General features: G+C 43.9%; 1 protein-coding gene across 3 annotated transcripts in view; it reads right to left on the bottom strand.

Moving 5' to 3' along the window:
• Window positions 1–8,579: 8,579 nt before the first annotated feature.
• Window positions 8,580–20,675, bottom strand: part of C9H4orf19 (chromosome 9 C4orf19 homolog) — a 44,115-nt gene continuing 32,019 nt past the window's right edge. For 2 of the 3 annotated variants that reach the window (XM_032224586.1, XM_032224588.1), the window contains exons 2-4: window positions 12,111–12,159; window positions 10,938–10,992; window positions 8,580–9,941 (exon numbers count right to left, since the gene is read on the bottom strand). In XM_032224586.1, coding sequence (XP_032080477.1) covers window positions 8,999–9,941; window positions 10,938–10,969 — 975 coding nt within the window. In that variant the 5' untranslated portion in view covers window positions 10,970–10,992; window positions 12,111–12,159 and the 3' untranslated portion in view covers window positions 8,580–8,998. Of the gene's footprint in view, window positions 9,942–10,937; window positions 10,993–12,110; window positions 12,160–19,334; window positions 19,407–20,675 lie in introns of all 3 variants that reach the window. The other variant, XM_032224587.1, reaches the window with a different exon arrangement.

Below are 20,675 nucleotides of genomic sequence, written 5' to 3'. Positions count from 1 at the left end.
CCATAATCCCTTGTGGGGTGGAGTCTTGGGCAACTGAATGGAGCTGAGTGTTTACTGGCCGGATGCCCTACCCTGTCGCCAGTGCGGAGTTTTGTTCAGCAGGTATATTATCATTGTGTCCATTGTGAGAGAAATATCTCCCTCTACCTAGGATTGAACTCCCAGCCTCCTAACTGTGAGGCGAGAGCTCCACCTCTAGGCCACCGCATCCCTCCAACGGCTGCTAAATAACGCGCTGCCTTAACTACATTTATTCCGCAACTTTACTATCGTTGCTGGTTTGGTTCTCGTAGCCGAATTTAGCGTATTTCTGCTGATTGAATTTTGTAGATGTATCTGAGAAGTAGTTGGGAGGCCAGGCATGCAAATGTATTCTTATTTTGACTAAGGCCCTTTCTTTGGGCAAACTGTGATCCTAAAAATACCAGCAGTCCTTGACTTCTGACCACAATCGAGACCCAGTTTTCTGTTGCTGAGTGAGACAGTGTGTTTTGCTCCCATCTACGACCTTTCCTGCCACTGCAGTTGTTAAATCAGTGACATGGTCGTTAAGTGAAGTCCCTTCTTCCAGTGGCATTGGAACTTCGAATGGTCGCTAAATGAACTGTCGTAAGTCGAGGGCTACCTGTATTCTGCTGAGTTAGCCGTGCTCTTTTTCACATTATCCTTGTCACTCACCCTTCTAGATATATTGGCGCCAATATATCTATGGCATTCGCTTAGGGCAGTGTTTCTCAACCTTGGCGACTTTATGTCCTGTGGACTTCAACTCCCAGAATCCCCCAGCCAGTGCACTGGCTAGGGGATTCTGGGAGTTGAAGTCCACAGGACATAAAGTCGCCAAGGTTGAGAAACACTGGCTTAGGGGAAGCATCTTCTGTCGATATTATTTCCTTCTGATATAGCTATTTTTGCTACATCAAGATCCGATCCCTAAATTTGGAAATGAAAGGTGTGATGGATGATCTCAATGAGTCTTTACTCTCAATCAGAGGTGAGGAATTGTGGCCCCTTCATGACTTGTGGACTTCAACTCCCAGAATTCTTTAACCAGCATGGCTGGCTCAGGAATTCTGGGAGTCGAAGTCCACAAGTCATTAAAGGGATGAGTTCTCATGCAGGCTCAGGAATTCTGGGAGTTGAAGTCCACAAGTCATTAAAGGGATGAGTTCCCCTGCAGGCTCAGGAATTCTGGGAGTTGAAGTCCACAAGTCATTAAAGGGATGAGTTCCCCTGCAGGCTCAGGAATTCTGGGAGTTGAAGTCCACAAGTCATTAAAGGGATGAGTTCCCCTGCAGGCTCAGGAATTCTGGGAGTTGAAGTCCACAAATCATTAAAGGGCCAAATTCCCATGTTGGCTCAGGAATTCTGGGAGTTGAAGTCCACAAGTCATAAAAGGGCCATAGTTCACCATTCCTGCTCTAAATCTTAGTCTTGTTAACCTGATGCTCCGTGGATTATTATTTAACTATGAATCTGTTCTTGAGGAAATAATCCGATTACAAGTATATTTCAGGTTTACAATGAGTTGTACTAAAACCAGTTGCATCATCTCCGGCTCGAAAACCTTTAAATCAATATTCACGTCTTCAGCTGTTGACCAAAGCCTTTGGATTTGCACAAAAAAACATCGGTGTGCTTGAATAAACGTTTCTCAGTTGCAAAACACAATTCTGTCATTTTCATCGATCAGCTTGTGCGATTTATCAGCTGCCAAAGCGGAGAGGGACTCACTTTTCACATTAAATGTAATTTAAGTGTGCATTAAATGTATGTTAACTCTTTGGTTTGGCTGCAAGCATTTTTGTACAATAAACTTGATTGTTCATTTTGAACAATAAAAGCAACGAAAGCCCTTTTTAAACAGCGGTGTGACGTTTTCTTTCACACTTTTCCGTTGTGGTCTGCCAGCGGCCTGCGGAGCTGGCAGCAGAGAGTGAGGAGGTTGGGGAGGAATATGGGCCAGTCCTGGTGTCCGGGGAAGGCTCGGACGAGGGCTCTGCATCGGAGGCAGAGAGGGGGCCAGAGCCGTCTGACAGTTATCAGCTGCCTTAGGAGTCAGACATCAGTGAGGCAGAAGAACAGCGTGAGCCTGTTCCCACTGTACGCACGTACAGAGCTTCCAAGACAAAAAGGGTGACTCGGGAGTAAGGCTTGGAGATGATTGGCCCCGCCCATAAGACATAAAAGAGAAGCAAACAGAGGTGAGCCTTTGCAGGAAGCAATTTTGTTCATCCTGGTTGGTTCAAACTCTGAGAACTCCTGTTTGACTCTGTGCTCCGTTTGGCCCTGCAAAACTAATTGTCAATTAGGCCTCTGGCAGCTTTTCAAGGGAGATAAAGATGGGTGCTTATCAGCATTACCTTGAAAGACTGTGGCAGACTTCTGTGGGACTCTTCACAGACTGTTTGTGAATCATTATGGGCTGCGAAGGACCATAATCCACCAAGTCCTGGCTGCTCCAGCAGGCCGGGGGGCTTGTGAAATATCCAGCCCCATGGAAATTGTGAATGTTGCGTATTTTTAAAGTGTTGTTTTGTCTATTTATCCCCCTCCCCTTGTTTATTGTGAGCCGCCCGGAGTCCTCCGGGAGTGGGCGGCATACAAGACAAATAAACAATAAACAATAATCCACAGCCGTTTAAATAAAAAGAGGGTTTGGGGGACTAAGCATGTGACTTATGCTTTATCAGGAAGCCTAGGTCAGAACATTTTCCTGCCCTTTATGTGTGCTTGATCATATTTTATAGTTTCTGGGGGGAAAGTGTTTCCAAGGGTGGTGGTGTACAGTGGTGGGATCAGTAAGGGCGTGCCTAAAACGCACACACCGCTGAAAATGGAGCACTTTGAAGCTCAGCTGCTTACCTTCCAAATCAGCAACGGTAAGTAGAACAGCTGGGGAGGGGGAATCAGCTGTGGCGCACGATTGAGATGAGCCAGAAAGCAGGAAATAAAGGACAGGATTGGGTGGGTGGGAGGGGCCAGCTGATCGTCGGAGCTCCCAGTTCTCCCGAACCGGTGCGAACCGGCTGAATCCCACTTCTGGTGGTGTACCTTGTTTCTAAAAAAACTAGCGCTTTTAAATTCAAACCGGAAAAAGAATGCCTTCTAAATCGAACGATTAAAGGGAAGGAAAAACATAGAATGGAAAATTAATTCTGTATGGAAGTACATACCGTGTTTATCCGAAAATAAGACAGGGTCTTACTTTCTTTTGACCTCTAAAATAAGCGCTTGGCCTTATTTTCGGGGAGGTCTTATTATTTTTGAGGGGCAGGAGGCCCCTTAACTTCAGCCCGCGGCCCGCAGATCAGCTGATCCAGAGAGGACCGGAAGTTCTGTTTCTGGCGCACTCTTACCAGCCCTGGCGTTGCTGGGCCTGCCGCTGTTTTTGCGGCCGCCACTAAGAGAAGGGCCGCGGTGGCTAGGGTTTGCGGGAGCAGCCTCTGTGAGGCTGTTCCGCGTGCACGGCATGTGGGGTGCGTGGGGCGTATTCCCCCCTACCCCCCCGGGAAATGAGGACTGGTTGTGCATGCGGTTAAATATTTTAGGGGAGGGCTTATTTTTTGGGGAGGGCTTATTTTATCGCATGTGCTTAAAAGCTCAATTGGGCTTATTGTCTGGGGAGGTCTTATTTTCAGGGAAACGGGATAGTTCCACCCATGTGTTAAATGGAATTGCAGACTGAGGACTGGAAATCAGCATAGATTTGATTTTTTGATTTAATAAATATTATATAATGATGGAGAATATTTGTAGCTCAGATTGAAATGTGGTGAGTGTCTTGGTTTTCACTGGCAAACCACGTAACATTATCAGTGCTGGAAGGGAGTGGGTTTTGCTATCTGTTTATATATTAATATATAAATGCAAGTGTATTAAACTGTATTTTGTATATAATATGAGAGCAAACCCCGCTCCCTTCTCGCACTGATGATGTTACCTGGTTGGGTAATGAAATGTCTGTAAGAAAACTACAAAACTCGGAGACCAACAAGGACTCCATAATATATAGTAATATAAAGCAAGCCATTCACCTGGGGGAAAACATTACTATGAACATAAATATGCAACACACTTGATAATCTTCCTCAGGGGACAAAATACGAGAGCCAATATTGCTGGTTTTGAAATCAGCAAGATTCAAAATGCATCCATTACTGGGATAGCTCCATTGAGACAGAAAAATAAGGCATTGCCATTTTTATATCCAGTGGGTTACCTTATATATATCCATACATATATACAAATCTTCCTTCCTTCCTTCATTTTCCTTCCTTCCCTCCCTCCCTCCCATTTCTTCTTTCACCTTCCTTTCTTCCCTCCATTTTCTTCTTTCACCTTCCCTCCCTCCCTCCCTCCCTCCCATTTCTTCTCTCATCTTCCTTCCTTCCCTTTTCTTCTTTCTTCTTCTTTCCCTCCCTCCCATTTCCTACTTTCACCTTCCTGCCTTCCCTCCCTTTTCTTCTTCCTTCCATCTCATTTCTTCTTTCATCTTCCTTCCTTCCCTCCCTCCCATTTCTTCTTTCACCTTCCTTCCTTCCCCTTTCTTCTTTCTCCTTCCTTCCCTTCCTCCCATTTCCTACTTTCACCTTTCCTTCCCTCCCTTTTCTTCTTTCTTCCATCTCATTTCTTCTTTCATCTTCCTTCCCTTTTCTTCTTTCTTCTTCCTTCCCTCCCTCCCTCCCATTTCCTACTTTCACCTTCCTTCCTTTCCTCCCTTTTCTTCTTCTTCCTTCCATCTCATTTCTTCTTTCACCTTCCTTCCTTCCCTTTTCTTCTCTTCTTTCCCTCCCATTTCTTCTTTCATCTTCCTTCCTTCACGTTCCTTCTCCCCTCCCTCCCTCCCTTCTCTTTCATCTTCCTTTACCCCCTTCCTTCCCGCCTGCCTCCCTCCTCTTTGCAAAAACTCAACGACACAGAGGGAAAATCCCAGCTAGGACAACCCCCCCCCAAAAAAAAATACTCCATTAGCCACCATACACAATTGCTAGGAACCACAAAAGTCAGGCCAGAAGAGAGAATCATGGCGGTGGGCTGGGCTTTTTGACAAGCTAAAATTCCGGTCAAGAATAATCCATATTATCCCATTGCAGCTCCCAATTAAAAATATAAAGTATATAATAAAAAACAACAACCCCAAAACAGTTGTTTCATCATCTGTTGGTGCAGACTCTTGTGGCGAAGGTATCCAGAAAGAAATCCTAGCCAGGAAAAGAGAGGAACGTTCAGAAAATAGTGTTTTAACGTATCCTTGCTTACCGCCTTATTCTTGGAAATGGCCCTAAATCCTTCGCTCCCGCTATATTTTAATTTTTATTTCAGCCTGCTGCCTATGTTTAATCCTGCAGGTGGCGCTCTTTCACGTCAAGAAGAAGCAAGGCCCGGAACTGGCTTCCACTTTGCTTTGTATTCACCAAAGATACGTTCTATTAAATGCAACATGCTTTGGAGGAAGAAATGAAGTTTTCCCTGCAGTTAAACGAAGGGTTGTGCTGAAGATATGACCAGACCAAGGATAGGTTGCTTTCGGTGTGCACGGAATTTTGCTACGCACACATGCGCAGCATTGGTGGGATTCAAATAATTTAACAACCGGTTCTCTTCCTTAATGACCAGCTGGGTAGGCGTGGCTCGGTGGTCATGTGACTGGGTGGGTGTGGCCAACTCAACGTCACTAAGGTCAATGGGCGCTTCGCCTTAGCTGTTGCAATGTCATAAGGGTTAACCGGAGAGGCAGTTTCTGTAAGCAGGGCAACAAAGATTAGCTAGAAACAACGCCAGAATATTTCCTTCCTGCCTTCCTTACAGGATTAGCCCTGGAAAGTGGAAAGAAACAAAAGGAGGTTTCTTCCAACAACTGGTTCTCTGGACTGCTTAGAAAGTTAACAACCGGTTCTCCGTCCATCCATCCATGGACGTTTGTATGTACCGTGTTTCCCTGAAAATAAGATAGGGTCTTATTTTCTTTTGAGCCCCATAATAAACGCTTGGCCTTATTTTGGGGGAGGTCTTATTAGTGTTTTTGAGTTCCCGACTTGATGCTTTTGTGGCCTTCTTCTTACCTCCCCCACCAAAAAGAAGGAAGTGGGCACCAAACAGGGTTTTGAGCACCAAATATTAGAAATGGCTTCCAATCACCCGCCTAACTTTCCCACCACTTGAAACAGGACACACATTAAAAAAAACAAACAACTCCAAACACTATCGCATAATAAGCCCTACCATGGGCTACACACAATTCGTTTATTAAAAACAAACCCCTGTCCCTCCAGGAATTAGTGGAAAATCCCTGTCCATCCTTGGTGATTCCTCCATCAAGAGTCTTCTCTCGGCTCTTTCCGAACAAGATGCGCATCCTTCAAGCGCATCAAAAGGTAGGTCCCGAGAACTGTTCCTTACAGAAGGAGATGGTCTTCAGAGGAGCATGGTGAAACAAAGAGGCCTCGGCAGTGGTGAAATCTAATCTTTCTCCTTACCGGTTCTATGGGCGTGGAGGTCATGTGACTGGGTGGGCGTGGCTATGTAGTCATGTGACAGGGGGTTTCAAAAGACAGAAACTCACTTTAACAATGTCCTGCGGGAGCAGGGAGTTGGACTAGATGACCTTCAGGTCCCTTCTGTGCTATCAGGGGTGGGTTTCAACTGGTTTGTGGCGGTCCCCGTGGACCGATTCGTCGGCGAACCCGGAAGTAAGTAACTTCCGGGAACGGCAAAGGGCCCACTCGCCCGCGCTCCTTACCGGTCTTTGAAGGCTTCTGCGCTTCCACACAGGCGCATGGCACATACAGCGCCTGCGCGATTCTCCGCGAGTAGCTGGATGGCACATACAATTCCTGCGCGATTCTCCGTGAGCAGCTGGAGCATCGCGCAGGTGCTAAGACGCATGCGTGAACTGCGTGCGTGCACGAGGACGCTGCTGGCCCCGTTCCAACTGAACCGGTTGGAACGGGATAAGCAACCCACCACTGTGTGCTATGCTCTTTCAAAGTATTCTCTGAAACTGCATCTAGTGCCAGGTTTGTGGTCCTCCCTCCCTCTCCTCTCCTCCTTCCTTCCTTCCTTCCTTCCTTCCTTCCTTCCTTCCTTCTCAGCACCACCCCACCCCCCATTTTTGGGCTAGTAGGGCTCAATGAAGCCTCCTGGGAGCAAAAACGGACCCCAAATGCTGAAAAAAAGGTTAATCTGATTGTTGGAACTTTTTTTTTTCACTTTGTTAAGCATTTTTTTTTAACCACTGGTTCGGGCGAACCGGCCCAAACCGATAGCATTTCACCCCTGCGGCTTGGTCAATGTCTTCTAGAGTAGAAGGTCGGTGCATGAACATTAGATGGGTGATGTTCAAGAGAGCTGGACAAAATGTAGAGTGGGCCCAAGGACGTCTATTGTCATTATACCTTGACTAGTGGCTAAGACACTGAGCTTGTCTATCAGAAAGGTCGGCAGTTTAGCAGTTCGAATCTCTAGTACAGGTTTCCTGCATGAACAGGGGGTTGGACCAGATGACCTCCAAGGCCCCTTCCAACTCTGTTACTGTTATACAGTATATTACACAGAAATGAGTACACTCCCTCAGATTCTGTAAATATTTAAGCACAACTTTTCATGTGACTACACTGAAGAAAGGACACTTGGCTACAATGTAAAGTAGCGAGTATACAGCTTTTAAAGGTAAAGGTTCCCCTCGCACATATGTGCTAGTCGTTCCTGACTCTAGGGGGTGGAGCTCATCACCGTTTCAAAGCCGAATGAGAGTTTGTAAAGAGTCCAACAGAAGTCTGCCAAAGTCTTTCGGGATAAGGCTGATAAACACCCACCTTTATCTCCCTTGAAAATGCTGCCAAAGACCTAATTGGCAATTAGCTTTGCAAGGCCACATGGAGCACAGAGTCAAAACAGAGCTTCAGAATTTAAACCAACCAATATGAACAAACTTGCTTCCTGTAAAGACTCACGTGCCTTTGTTCCTCCTTTATGTCCTATGGGAGGGGGCCAATAATCTCCAAACCTTACTCCCGAGTCATCTCTTCTGTCTGTACTGTTCTTGCCTTCTGGCAGCTCTGTGTATGTGCGCACTGGGAACAGGCTCCCCCTGCTCCTCTGCCTCGCTGACGTCTGACCCTGGAGGCTCCGGAGGCAGCACATAACTCCCAGATGGCCCTGGCCCCCTCTCTGCCTCTGATGCAGAGCCTTCGTCCGAGCCTTCCCCAGACTCCAGGAGTGGCCCATGTTCCTTCCCAACATCCTCACTGTCCGACTCTGCTGCCAGCTCTGCAGGCTGCCCGCGGACCACAACACTGGGCTTCAGTATGTCACAGTACATGTTGGCATTCATGGTTCCCTCAATGAACTGTAACTCCCCAGTGCTGGCAGCACTCATGGAGCCCCAGACCATAACATTCCCACCATCATAGCAATAGCAATAGCAGTTAGACTTATATACCGCTTCATAGGGCTTTCAGCCCTCTCTAAGCGGTTTACAGAGTCAGCATATCGCCCCCAACAACAATCCGGGTCCTCATTTCACCCACCTCGGAAGGATGGAAGGCTGAGTCAACCCTGAGCCGGTGAGATTTGAACAGCCGATCTGCAGAACTGCAGTCAGCTGAAGTAGCCTGCAGTGCTGCATTTAACCACTGCGCCACCTCGGCACAGTGAGGGGTGTATTCACTTTTGTTCCCATCAGTTTAGACATTAATGGCTGCGCGTTGTGTTATTTTGAGGGGACAGCACGTTTCCACTGTTATACAAGCTGTATCCTCACTACTTTACATGGTAGTCAAGTGTCATTTCTTCAGTGTTGTCACATGGGAAGATATCCTTAAATATTTACAAAGTGCGAGGGCGTGTACTCCTGTGATATACTGTATATTTTACGTGGTCAATTCCTTTAACCAGCTATGACCCTCCTGTGCCCAGAACTCCCAAGTGGCTTTCTCAAGTTGAAGCAACTCCTTCTTGTTCAAGAGACACTTATCATCACTACCCCGACTGCTGTCTAATAGTCTTCCTCCTCCTCTTCAAAAGTTTCACCGGCCGTAGCTGCCTCCAGGGCTGCCAGGGCCTCGGCGACTTCTGCATCTTCTTCCAGTTCTCCGTTGACCTTGACGAGGCCGTCCCATCTGGCTTTCCACGCCGGCTCTCCTTTGTTCCTTGCAGAGAGGATCTGGGTGGCTATTTGGTCGTCGAACGAGAGGCCGAAAAGACTCGTCCTCCTCCAGACGCCGTCCCCTTCATCGGACTCATCGGACTCGCCGCACGGCAGGTGGTGGACGACGGTCATGTTTTCCGTGCTTTGGTTGATTTGCACCAGATGGTTTGAGAGGTTCTCTTTCGTGACAGTCCTCGCTTTCTCCGCAGGGTTGTCCTCGGGGAGAAAAGATGGGTTATCCAACCGAAAGTCTTTGTCTCGGATCTCTGGTAGGGCACACACGATGGAAAATACGGTTCCGTCGATAGCCTGGAAACCTTTCTCCTTGCAAAGGGCATTCGAGATTTCCAAAGTTTGCTTTGGGTGATTTTCATGATTGAAAAACTCGAGTTTATCACCTGTTTTGGGCTGAAAAACCTTTTGGCCTGGAGGATCAGGCCGCTGAGTGGAAGAGCTGTGCAGGTTAATCTTCTTAGGTTGGGTTCTAGGAGGAGGGGCGCTGAGATTCTTGGAGGAATGGATCCCATTCACGTTACATTTTACTACGGCGTTTCCAAGTCCTTTCTCCGGAAGAGCAGGGATTCTGGAACCCCAGAGATCATTCTTGGAGTAGTGGGACCTGCACTGGTTTGCTGCTACCGGCGCCTCAGCAATCTGGGCTTCGTTTTGACGGCCCAGAATGTCACTGTTCTGCTTGCCGTGAAATTTCCCTCTTTCTTCCTCCTCTGGTTTATAGTTTATCTCGTTGATGTACGCAGCCGTCTGCACGTCTTGGGGATGAAAGATGTAGCTATGGGAAGAAAAGGAGGATACTCAGTTATTCAATTTTTTTCTCCGCCCCGTTATGGAGGAACCTGCTCATTTCGCCAGGATTTCTCACCTGAATTTTGAGCATTTTTTACCGCGATAGAAAAGCACGGTGCAACTACATTCAAATGGAATTAAAGTTAACTACCCATGCTCTTGATGTTTGGCAAGGCCAACCTCATTCTTTCATTGTGCTTTCACGTCTACTTGACTGTTTAATAGTGTCCGTTGTGGGGAAAACTGATTAACAAATTATCTAACTACCTACCTAGCTATCTACCTACATACCTACCATCTATATATGCATCCCATCCATCCATCCATCCATCCATCCATCCATCCATCCATCCATCCATCCATCCATCTATCTATCTATCTGCCATCTATCTTTGTGATCCATCCATCCATCCATCCATCTGCCATCTATCTGTGATCCATCCATCCATCCTTCTACAATCTATCTTTGTGATCCATCCATCCATCCATCCATCCATCCATCCATCCATCCATCCATCCATCCATCCATCTATCTATCTATCTATCTATCTATCTATCTATTTATCTATCTATCTGCCATCTATCTTTGTGATCCATCCATCCATCCATCCATCCATCCATCCATCCATCCATCCATCCATCTATCTTTGTGATCCATCCATCCATCCATCCATCCATCCATCTTTGTGATCCGTCCATCCATCCATCCATCCATCCATCCATCCATCCATCCATCCATCCATCCATCCATCCATCTACCATCTATCTTTGTCATCCATCCATCCATCCATCCATCCATCCACCCACCCACCCACCCACCATCTATTTTTGTGATCCATCCATCCACTCACCCACCCATCCATCCATCATCTCTCATCAGCTTGCAAAATTTATGTGGAAAAAAATGACTGTGCAAGCTAGCCATATTAATTAGCCTTTTTTGAATTTAGTCCTGCCAGAAATGAGATGGAGGCTCTCCTACCTTTTAATCATTTTACAGCATTTGCACCCCATCTGGATTCTTCTTTTGTCAGTATCTGTAAAGAGAAGAGGGGTGGGTGGGTGAGAAACAGACATCAGAAGCAGGGAATTTTATGCAAAATAGCAAGAGGAATTTCCACTTTATTTTTGAAAGTGTGTGTTGGATAAAATGAGTTTCCAATTACCGTATGTTTTAACATGGAAAACACTAAACATTTGACTCCATCAACATGTTGCTTGCACTTCCTTTCTTTCCTTCCTTCCTTCCTTCCTTCCTTCCTTCCTTCCTTCCTTCCTTCCTTCCTTCCTCTCCTTTCTTTCTCTTTCTTTCCCTTTCCTTTCTTCCTTCGTTCCTTCCTTTCTCTAGCCTTTCACCGTGCTCTCTCTCTCTTTCTTTCTCTCTCATCCCCTTTTCTTCATTTGTTCCTTCCTCTCTCCCTGAACCCATGCTCTTTGTTTTTCTTTCTTTTCTTTCTTTCTTTCTTTCTTTCTTTCTTTCTTATCTCCCTCCTTCCTTCCTTTCTCTCTCTTTCCCCCTCCCTTCCCCTCTTTTTCTTTTTTCTTCTTTCTTTCTCACTCTCTTTCCCTTTTCTTCTTTTGTTCATTCCTCTCTCCCTCTCCGATCCCCTTCCTTCCTTCCTTCCTTCCTTCCTTCCTTCCTTCCTTCCTTCCTTCCTTCCTTCCTTCCTTCCTCTCTTTTACTTCTTTCTTTTTCTCTCTTTTTTCTCTTTCTTTTTCTTCTTTCTTTCTCTCTTTCTCTCTCTCTCTTTCTCTCATTCTTTCCTATCTAAGAGGTCGCAAGGTTAAAGCAGTAGAGAAACAGCAAAGTTGTTTTCTTCCTCTACCAAACAGGATAGTATTAGAAACAGAAAACATTTCCTTCGTTAAATATTAACTAGCGTCTTGTCTCCAAATGGAGTGAGACAGCAGCAGAGAACCAAATCCAGACTCCTGCGACGGCAAACCTTGAGAAGTTATGCTACAGCAGATAAATTTAAAAAGTCCCACCCACACTTTCAAGAGCCGTGGCTTATGGGTCCCAAGTGCTGTGAAAAATCTAACCCACGTACCGATCAGAAATCAGACAGGACTGATTAGCATACTCTTTATAAGTCATAAGTTACAAGAGGTTCTTGAGACAGACGGAGGCATGAAAATATTTTAACCTACTTACCAACAAATCAGAGGGAGTTGAAGGACCATGATTTTAACCTCACGGGCATCTGAAATGATAGTTATGAAAATTGGTTAGGAGACAAATCAAGGTGAAGGGAGGTACTAATACCCCTCTATACAGCCTTAGTAAAGCCACACCTAGAATCCTGCATCCAGTTTTGCTCACCACACTATAAAAAAGATGTTGAGACTCTAGAAAGAGTGCAGAGAAGAGCAACCAGGATGATGAGGGGACTGGAGGTTAAAACATACAATGAACGCTTGCAGGAACTGGGCATGGCTAGTCTAGGGAAGAGAAGGACCAGGGGAGACAGGATAGCAGTCTTCCAATACTTTTCCCCCCCAAGTTTTTAATTTTATTTTATATATATGTATCAATGTGTGAACAGTGTGGCACCTAGTGTTCATACAATCTAATACAAATAGAACTAGTGGAATTAATCATAGTTATGACATTCAACCAACTTATATATTTCTAATAGTAATACACATTTATATTCAATTATCGTCTATCATTATTTAATGATTGCAGTCTTTCAATACTTGAGGGGCTGCCACAGAGAGGAGGGGGACATTTTCTGACAGTGAGAACAATCAACCCACGGAGCAGAAGTTGCCTTCGGAAGTTGTGGGAGCTTCATCCTTGGAGGCTTTCCAGAAGAGATTGGTCTTTGTCAGAAATGACGTGGGGTCTCCTGCTTCGGTAGGGGGTTGGAGTAGATGACCTCCGAGGTCCCTTCCAACTCTGTTATTCTATATTCAATGGAATGGATCACCTTCAGAAGTTGTGGGAGCTTCATCATCACTGGAGGGTTTCCAGAAGAGACTGGACTGCCCTCTGTCAGAAATAGCGTAGGGTCTCCTGCTTGAGAGGGGGGGGGGGTTGGACTAGATGACCTACCAAGTCCCTTCCAACTCTGAACATCAATCTACTGAAGATATATGGTTAGCCCACAAGGAGAAATAAAAAAAAATACTACGGTTTATCTTTGAGAAAGACAGAAAGACGAATAATCTACGCACCAGCCAGCTTTTATTGTTCAAGGAATTCTTGGGTGACAATATTCTTTTGAGATTTCCTGATAAAGCAGGAAGAAATACAACATCCACGAAACCCAAGGAAGTATTTCAACTATTTTCAGCCAGCATATTTTTAGAGTTGCTTCCTTCAATAGCTTTGCCTGAAGTTCACTTTTGACCGACTGATCTTATCTGAAGCCTGTGCCTAGAGGTGAGGCAATCTTGTGCTCTCCAGATATTTATAATTATTAATATCCATTGGCTCTGGTCAATTAGGTTGATCATAATAATAATAATAATAACAACGACAATAATAATATTCAGCAAATGTCACCTCTGTAATGAGAAAGACAGTCGACCACTTGATCAGTGGGTGCAGCAAAATTTCACAAACTGACTACCTACAACGCCATGACCGCATTGCTAAGATCACTCACTGGAAATTGTGCCAAAAGTTTGGATTTGAGTACAGCAAAAACCACTGGGAACATCAGGTTCAGAATGTTTTAGAGAATGAGAAAGTCAAGATCTTGTGGGACTTCAGAGTCCAGACTGACAGGCACTTGGCTCACAACACACCTGACATAACAATAGATGAAAAGAAAAAAGTTTGGTTCATTGACATTGCAATACCTAGAGATGCATGAATTGAAGATAAGCAGCAAGAAAAAAATCACAAAGTACCGGGACTTGAAAATTGAAGTTGAGCGACTGTGGAAAAAGAAATTGAGTGTTGTCTCGATTGTAATTGGAGCCCTTGGAGCAATACCTAAAGGGCTACCTCGCTATTTGGAAATTTTAAATTTATCAGACTTGAACATTCTGATTCTACAAAAAACCACCCTACTTGCAACAGCTTATATCCTCCAACGTTACCTTAACAGTTCCTAGGTCCTTGGTTAGGACTCGAGCTGTTGAGCTACCAACCAGCCCCAAAGGCTGTGAATCTCACCAAAGATTAACCAATAATAATAATAACAACAACAACAACAACAACAACAATTGAAGGCCCAACAGACGAAACAAGAATACAGAAAAGATGTGATAAAATCAAGAATCGAGAGTTGGCAGAACAAAGCATTACATGGCCAATTTCTGGAAAAAATAAAGGATAAAGTGGACAGTGAAAAAACTTGGTTATGGTTAACAGCAGGTACATTAAAGAAGGAAACAGAATCATTAATCCTGGCTGCGCAAGAACAAGCTATCCGGACAAATGTCATTAAGGCCAAAATCGAAAAATCCTCTGATGATGCCAAATGCAGACTTTGCAAAGAAGCTGATGAAACTGTTGATCACATACTCAGCTGCTGTAAAAAAAATCACGCAGACTGATTATAAATTGCGGCACAATTCAGTAGCACAAATGATCCATTGGAATTTATGCAAAAATTATAATATTAAAACAGCAACAAACTAGTGGGAACATAAGCCTGAAAAAGTCACCGAAAATCAGATGGTCAAGATCTTGTGGGATTTTCGCATACAAACGGACAAAATACTGGCGCATAATACACCAGACATCACACTGGTTGAGAAAAATAAAGTTACAATGATAGACATCGCAATACCAGATGATAGCAGGATCGACGAGAAGGAATATGAAAAAAATCGCGAAATACCAGGACTTAAAAATCGAAATTCAACGACTATGGCACAAACCAGCAGTGGTAATTCCAGTGGTAATTGGCACACTGGGTGCTATTCCAAAAGCACTGGAATTACATTTGAAAGAGTTAAAAATTGACAAAATCACCATCAGTCAAATGCAAAAAGTTGCACTGCTTGGATCCTCATGCATATTACGAAAATACGTTACGACGTCCTAGGCACCTGGGTGGGGCCTGACTAGTAACCAATGCCAAATCCAGCGAAGCAACTGGCCACTGTGATACAATTCTGTTGTTGTGATAACAACAACAACAACAACAATAACAATGTATGGTATGTACTGTATGTAGTCCTCAACCTATGATTGAATTCATCCAAATGAATTCCCAAAACACTGCAGGATTCCAAAACTCTTCCTGCTAGTAGGAAATAAGACAGCAATAATTTCCAACACGGAACAAATAGAATTTTTTTTTTTTTAAGAATTCAAAATAGAGAAGAGAATAACGAGAAAGCTTCCTTAAAAATGATGGGGGAACTGAGCAGCGGTGGGTTTCACTTATTCTTACCACCGGTTCGCTCCGCATGCGCACACTCGCTTCTCATGCACCCGGCCTTCAGTGTATGAACTTTCCTAGTGCGTGAGTCTCCCACGCATGTGCACGGCCTCAAAAACGTATCTAAATAGGACGGAATAGCACTGGGGCGTGATCCCTGCTACCAGTTCACCCAAACCAGTCCGAACCGGCTGAATACCACCTCTGGAACTGAGGATGAGAGAGATCAAGGGATCCAACAGCAAGAGACAGATGTGATGGCAGCGGAAATATTTTAGACTAAATAAAAATGACAAAAGGAGGTACAAGATTCCAGAGCAGATTCACCCAAAAGCTAATAAGGGTTGAAAGTTTAAAAAAGGGCAAGAGATGATCGATAGACAGAGAATTCTTTTTAACATGGTTATTCTAATGAGTGTTAGAAAAAAGAAGTAGAAAGTTAGAAATTGGAAAAACAATATTATGTATACTGAAATATAACACATTCTGATTACTATCAATACACAAAGGTTAGAAGTTGAAAAAGCAGGACTACGTATATTTACATGGTAATATCACTATCAGAATTGTATGCAAAATATATTGAGCCAGATAATACACTGTCCACTAAACACTTACGGATGTTAAAGGAAAAAAAAGAATAGGATAGAATAACAGAGTTGGAAGGGATCTTGGAGGTCTTCTAGTCCAACCCCCTGCCTAGGCAGGAAACCCTATACTGTTTTAGATAAATGGCTATCCAACATCTTCTTAAAGACTTCCAGTGTTGGAGCATTCACAACTTCTGGAGGCAAGGTGTTCCACTGATGAATTGTTCTCACTGTCAGGAAATTTCTCCTCAGTTCTAAGTTGCTTCTCTCCTTGATTAGTTTCCATCCATTGCTTCTTGTTCTATCCTCAGATGCTTTGGAGAATAGCTTGACTCTCTCTTCTTTGGGGCAGCCCCTGAGATATTGGAAGACTGCTATCATGTCTCCCCTAGTCCTTCTTTTCATTAAACTAGACATACTCAATTCCTGCAACTGTTCTTCATTTGTTTCAGCCTCCAGTCCCCTAATCATCTTGGTTGGTCTTCTCTGAACTCTTTCTAGAGTTTCCACATCTTTTTTTGATCATGGCAACCAAAATTGGATGCCATGCTCCATAATTTTTTTATTTTTAAATTTTTTTTTGAAGAAAAAAAAACTTTATTGAGGATTTAAAACATTAAATACAAACACCTTTAAAAATAAGTCACAATCCTTTTTGACAGTACTAACATAACCATTTACTTTTCAAATACATTTTATACATTCCTAATTATTCCAATATCTATTCATCTACGTTTCTAAGCTGTACATTTCATGTTCCTATTATTTATCCATTGATACCAGTTTTCCCAAACTGTATACTATTCTGAGTCTTCCTTGTCCCTTAACTCCAAGGTGAGTCCATCCATCTCTACGCAATCAAGAATCTTTTGGATTATCAATCTGTCAGCATAGTTATCACTTTTCCAACATTGCTCGAGTGCTATTCTCACTGCTGCACATTATGTGCAAAATTAAATATTTTATCTCTTTCATGTATTTTCCCTTAGTAATCCCCAGAAGAAACAATTCTGCTTTCTATTTGGGTGTTTATAATTTCCTGTAACCATTTTTGTATTTTAGTCCAATGTTTTTTTTTTTGCTTTTGGGCATAACCAACATGCACGAAGGAAAGTATCCTGTACCTGTTCGCATTTCCAATAGTTTGGATTTAAGTTCGGATACAATTTTGCCAGTCTCGAGGGGGCTAAGTGCCAGTGGTCAATCATGTACTCCATAATTTAAATAAAATTATTTTTTTTTAGAGCCGAGATGGCACAGTGGTTAAATGCAGCACTGCAGCCTACTTCAGCTGACTGCACTTCTGCAGTTCGGCTGTTCAAATCTCACCGGTTCAGGGTTGACTCAGCCTTCCATCCTTCCGAGGTGGGTGAAATGAGGACCCGGATTGTTGTTGGGGGCGATATGCTGACTCTGTAAACCGCTTAGAGAGGGCTGAAAGCCCTATGAAGCGGTATATAAGTCTAACTGCTATTGCTATTGCTATTTTTTTTAAAAAGCAGCTCTTCCTGCTAGCAATCTGCCTTAAGTTATGCTGTTTTGGGACGTAATGCATGGCATGTAGTCTTTCTGGAATACGATGACTGTTGATCATGCTGGAAACCTGCACTCCTTGTTGATATGACTGGAACATGCAGCACTGAGCCAGTTGGAAGGCAAATCAAGTCTGCAGCTGCTTACCTGTCCAACTCGTTTTTTTTTTAGCTGGGTTGATGTCAGAAAAAGCTTTTTCACCTCTAGCCCGCAACCAGGGACGCACTCCCCGCTCCGCTTTGATTCGTTTTGTCAACATGTTTTTGCTTTCTCGCCACCTTCAATCCTGGGAAGGCACCAGTCAGCCACCTCAAGAACTGGTCCAACGGGAAATAGATTCGCCGAGAAAAAAGAGAGCCCTCCCTTCCCTCCCTCCCCCCAGCTAGTTTTGGAAATACAACTTGGAAGGGGACAGAATACAAAAGAACCGAGGAAGGCTTGATGGCTTAAGACAGATTGTCCTCGAGTTAGGACCACAACTGAGCCCAATCCAGGGGTGGGTTGCTGCCGGCGTTACTGCCAGTTCGGTGCGTGAGTGCTTTGTGTGTGAAATTGCTTGTAAATAGGTCTGCGCATGGGCAGAACATTAAAAATGTCAAAAAACCCAACATTCTGCGGCGACTGGGGAACCACTTTGGGGGGGGTGGCAAGCCTGCTGTCCGTACCGGTTCAATGACCCAGTCGCAATTTCCACTACTGGTTCGCCTGAACCGGTGCAAACTGGTAGTAACCCATCTCTGGTCTGCAGAAAAAAAACTCCACACTGGCGACAGGAAGGTCATCCGGCCATTAAAGTACTCTACTAGCTCCAGTTGCCAAGACTCCACCCTGCAAGGGATTATGGAGTCGTTAAATGAAGATGCTATCTATCTATCTATCTATCTATCTATCTATCTATCTATCTATCTATCTATCTATCCATCCATCCATCCATCCATCCATCCATCCATCCATCCATCCATTCATATCCATCTATTTCTCTGTCTGTCTGTCTGTCTATCTATCCATATCCATTCATCCATCTCCATCTCCATCCATCCATCCATCCACCCATCCATATCCATATCCATATCCATATCCATATCCATATCCATATCCATATCCATATATCCATCCATCCATCCATCATCTATCTATCTATCTATCTATCTATCTATCTATCTATCTATCTATCTATCTATCTATCTATCATCTATCTATCTATCTATCATCTATCTATCTATCTATCTATCTATCTATCTATCTATCTATCTATCAATCAATCAATCAATCAATCTATATCAAGTCTATGCTTACTCTGTGATTTTCTGTATTATCTAATATTTATATGTCCATATCCAATCTCTCTGCTTAGACTCTACAATTTACCATATTTTTTGGAGTATAAGACATATCTTTTTCCCTCAAAAAAGGGGCTGAAAATCTGGGTGCGTCTTATACACTGAATACGGCATTTTTTGCCTCCCCAAACCCACCCCTTCAGCAAAATGGCTGTGCAGAGCCTCTAGGAAGCTTTCAGAGTGCTCCTGGGAGCTGGGGAGGGCAAAAATGAGCAAATATCTGTTTTTTGCTCAATTTTAACTTCCCCAGCTCCCAGGAGCACTCTATAAACCTCCTAAAGGCTATCCATGCACTTTTGTTTGAGAAAAAACGGGCCCATTTCCACGAAAAACGGGCTGTTTCTGGGAGGTTTGCAGAGGGCAAATTTTGTTTCTTTAATTTGCCTCTTCAAAACCTTGGTGCATCTTATACTCCGGTGCATCTTTTACTCCGAAAAGTACGGTACCTTCTGCTTTATTTCATCTATTATCTACGTCATCTATCTCTATCTCTATTTCTTTACGTTTATATCTAACGATATATCTGCAATCTATATCAAGTCACTCCGCTTAGACTTTACAATTTACTCACTGTATTAGAGTCCATTGGCTTTTATTGACGTCTATGGGCAGAGCCATCCTGGAACTGCCTTACGCTGGGATGCTAAAGAGGGAAATGAGATGGATTTTATTGGGACTGGGTGGTTTGCATGACCAACAGAATTTGCATTTCATGCTTCACAAAAGAATCCAGAAAGAGGCAGTTGTATTGGAGGAGGAAAAAAAATATATTATCCAGGAGGAAACGGAACAGACAGCAAGTACAAAATAATGTTGTGTCATTCTTGGTCATAAATAGCCTTTTAAAAAGATCTGCCCCTAGGCTGGTGATAATGATAAGATCTATATGTGTGTTCCTAAGGAAGACCAGATAGTCCTACAAATACTGCAACATCACAACTTGTTTTTTAGAATCTTATTTTAATCTTATTTTAATGGTTCCACCACAAATGCGCGAGTGACAAAAGCGTGCCTGACTAAACCGCGGTGACAAAACCGCGCCGACGAATGAGCGCTGAAGCGCACCGACAACAGCCCACCGACAGAAGCGCGCTGTAACCTAACCCTAAAAATAACCCTAAACCTAACTCTAACCCTAACCCTAAACCTAACCCTAAACCTAACCCTAAACCTAACCCTAAACCTAACCCTAAACCTTACCTTAACTTAAATCGCGCTTCTGTCGGTGCGCTGTTGTCGGCGCGCTGTTGTCGGCGCGCTTTTGACATCGTGGTTTTAGCACCACGGTTTTGTCGGCATGCTTTTGACGTTCGCGCTTTTGTCGGGTCACGTATTTTAATCTTATTTTAGGAAGCACACCACAATAGTACTGGGGGATTTTAACTACCCTGACATCAACTGGGAAACAAACTCTGCACCAAGTGGAAGATCCAACAGGTTCCTAACAAACCTAGCAGACAACTTTGTTTCCCCAAAAGTAGAGAAGGGAACAAGGGGATCAGCCATATTGGACTTCATTCTGACTAACAAGAGAGGAAATGATAGAAGGTGTTGAATAGCAATAGCAATAGCAGTTAGACTTATATACCGCTTCATAGGGCTTCCAGCCCTCTCTAAGCAGTTTACAGATTCAGCATATCGCCCCCAACAACAATCCGGGTCCTCATTTTACCCACCTCGGAAGGATGGAAGGCTGAGTCAACCCTGAGCCGGTGAGATTTGAACAGCCGAACTGCAGAAGTGCAGTCAGCTGAAGTAGCCTGCAGTGCTGCATTTAACCACTGCGCCACCTTGGCTCCAAGGGAACCCTGGGGGCAAGTGACCATGCAATATTGGAATTCAACATTATGGAAACACAAGTAGTAGAACAAAGTGAAACTAGAGTCTTGGACTTTAAGAGAGCAAATTTCAA

Source organism: Thamnophis elegans, chromosome 9, assembly GCF_009769535.1.
Source record: "Thamnophis elegans isolate rThaEle1 chromosome 9, rThaEle1.pri, whole genome shotgun sequence".
Taxonomy (NCBI): Eukaryota; Metazoa; Chordata; class Lepidosauria; order Squamata; family Colubridae; genus Thamnophis; species Thamnophis elegans.
Note: the sequence above shows the minus strand (reverse complement) of the source record. Positions and strands in the feature narration are given on the sequence as shown.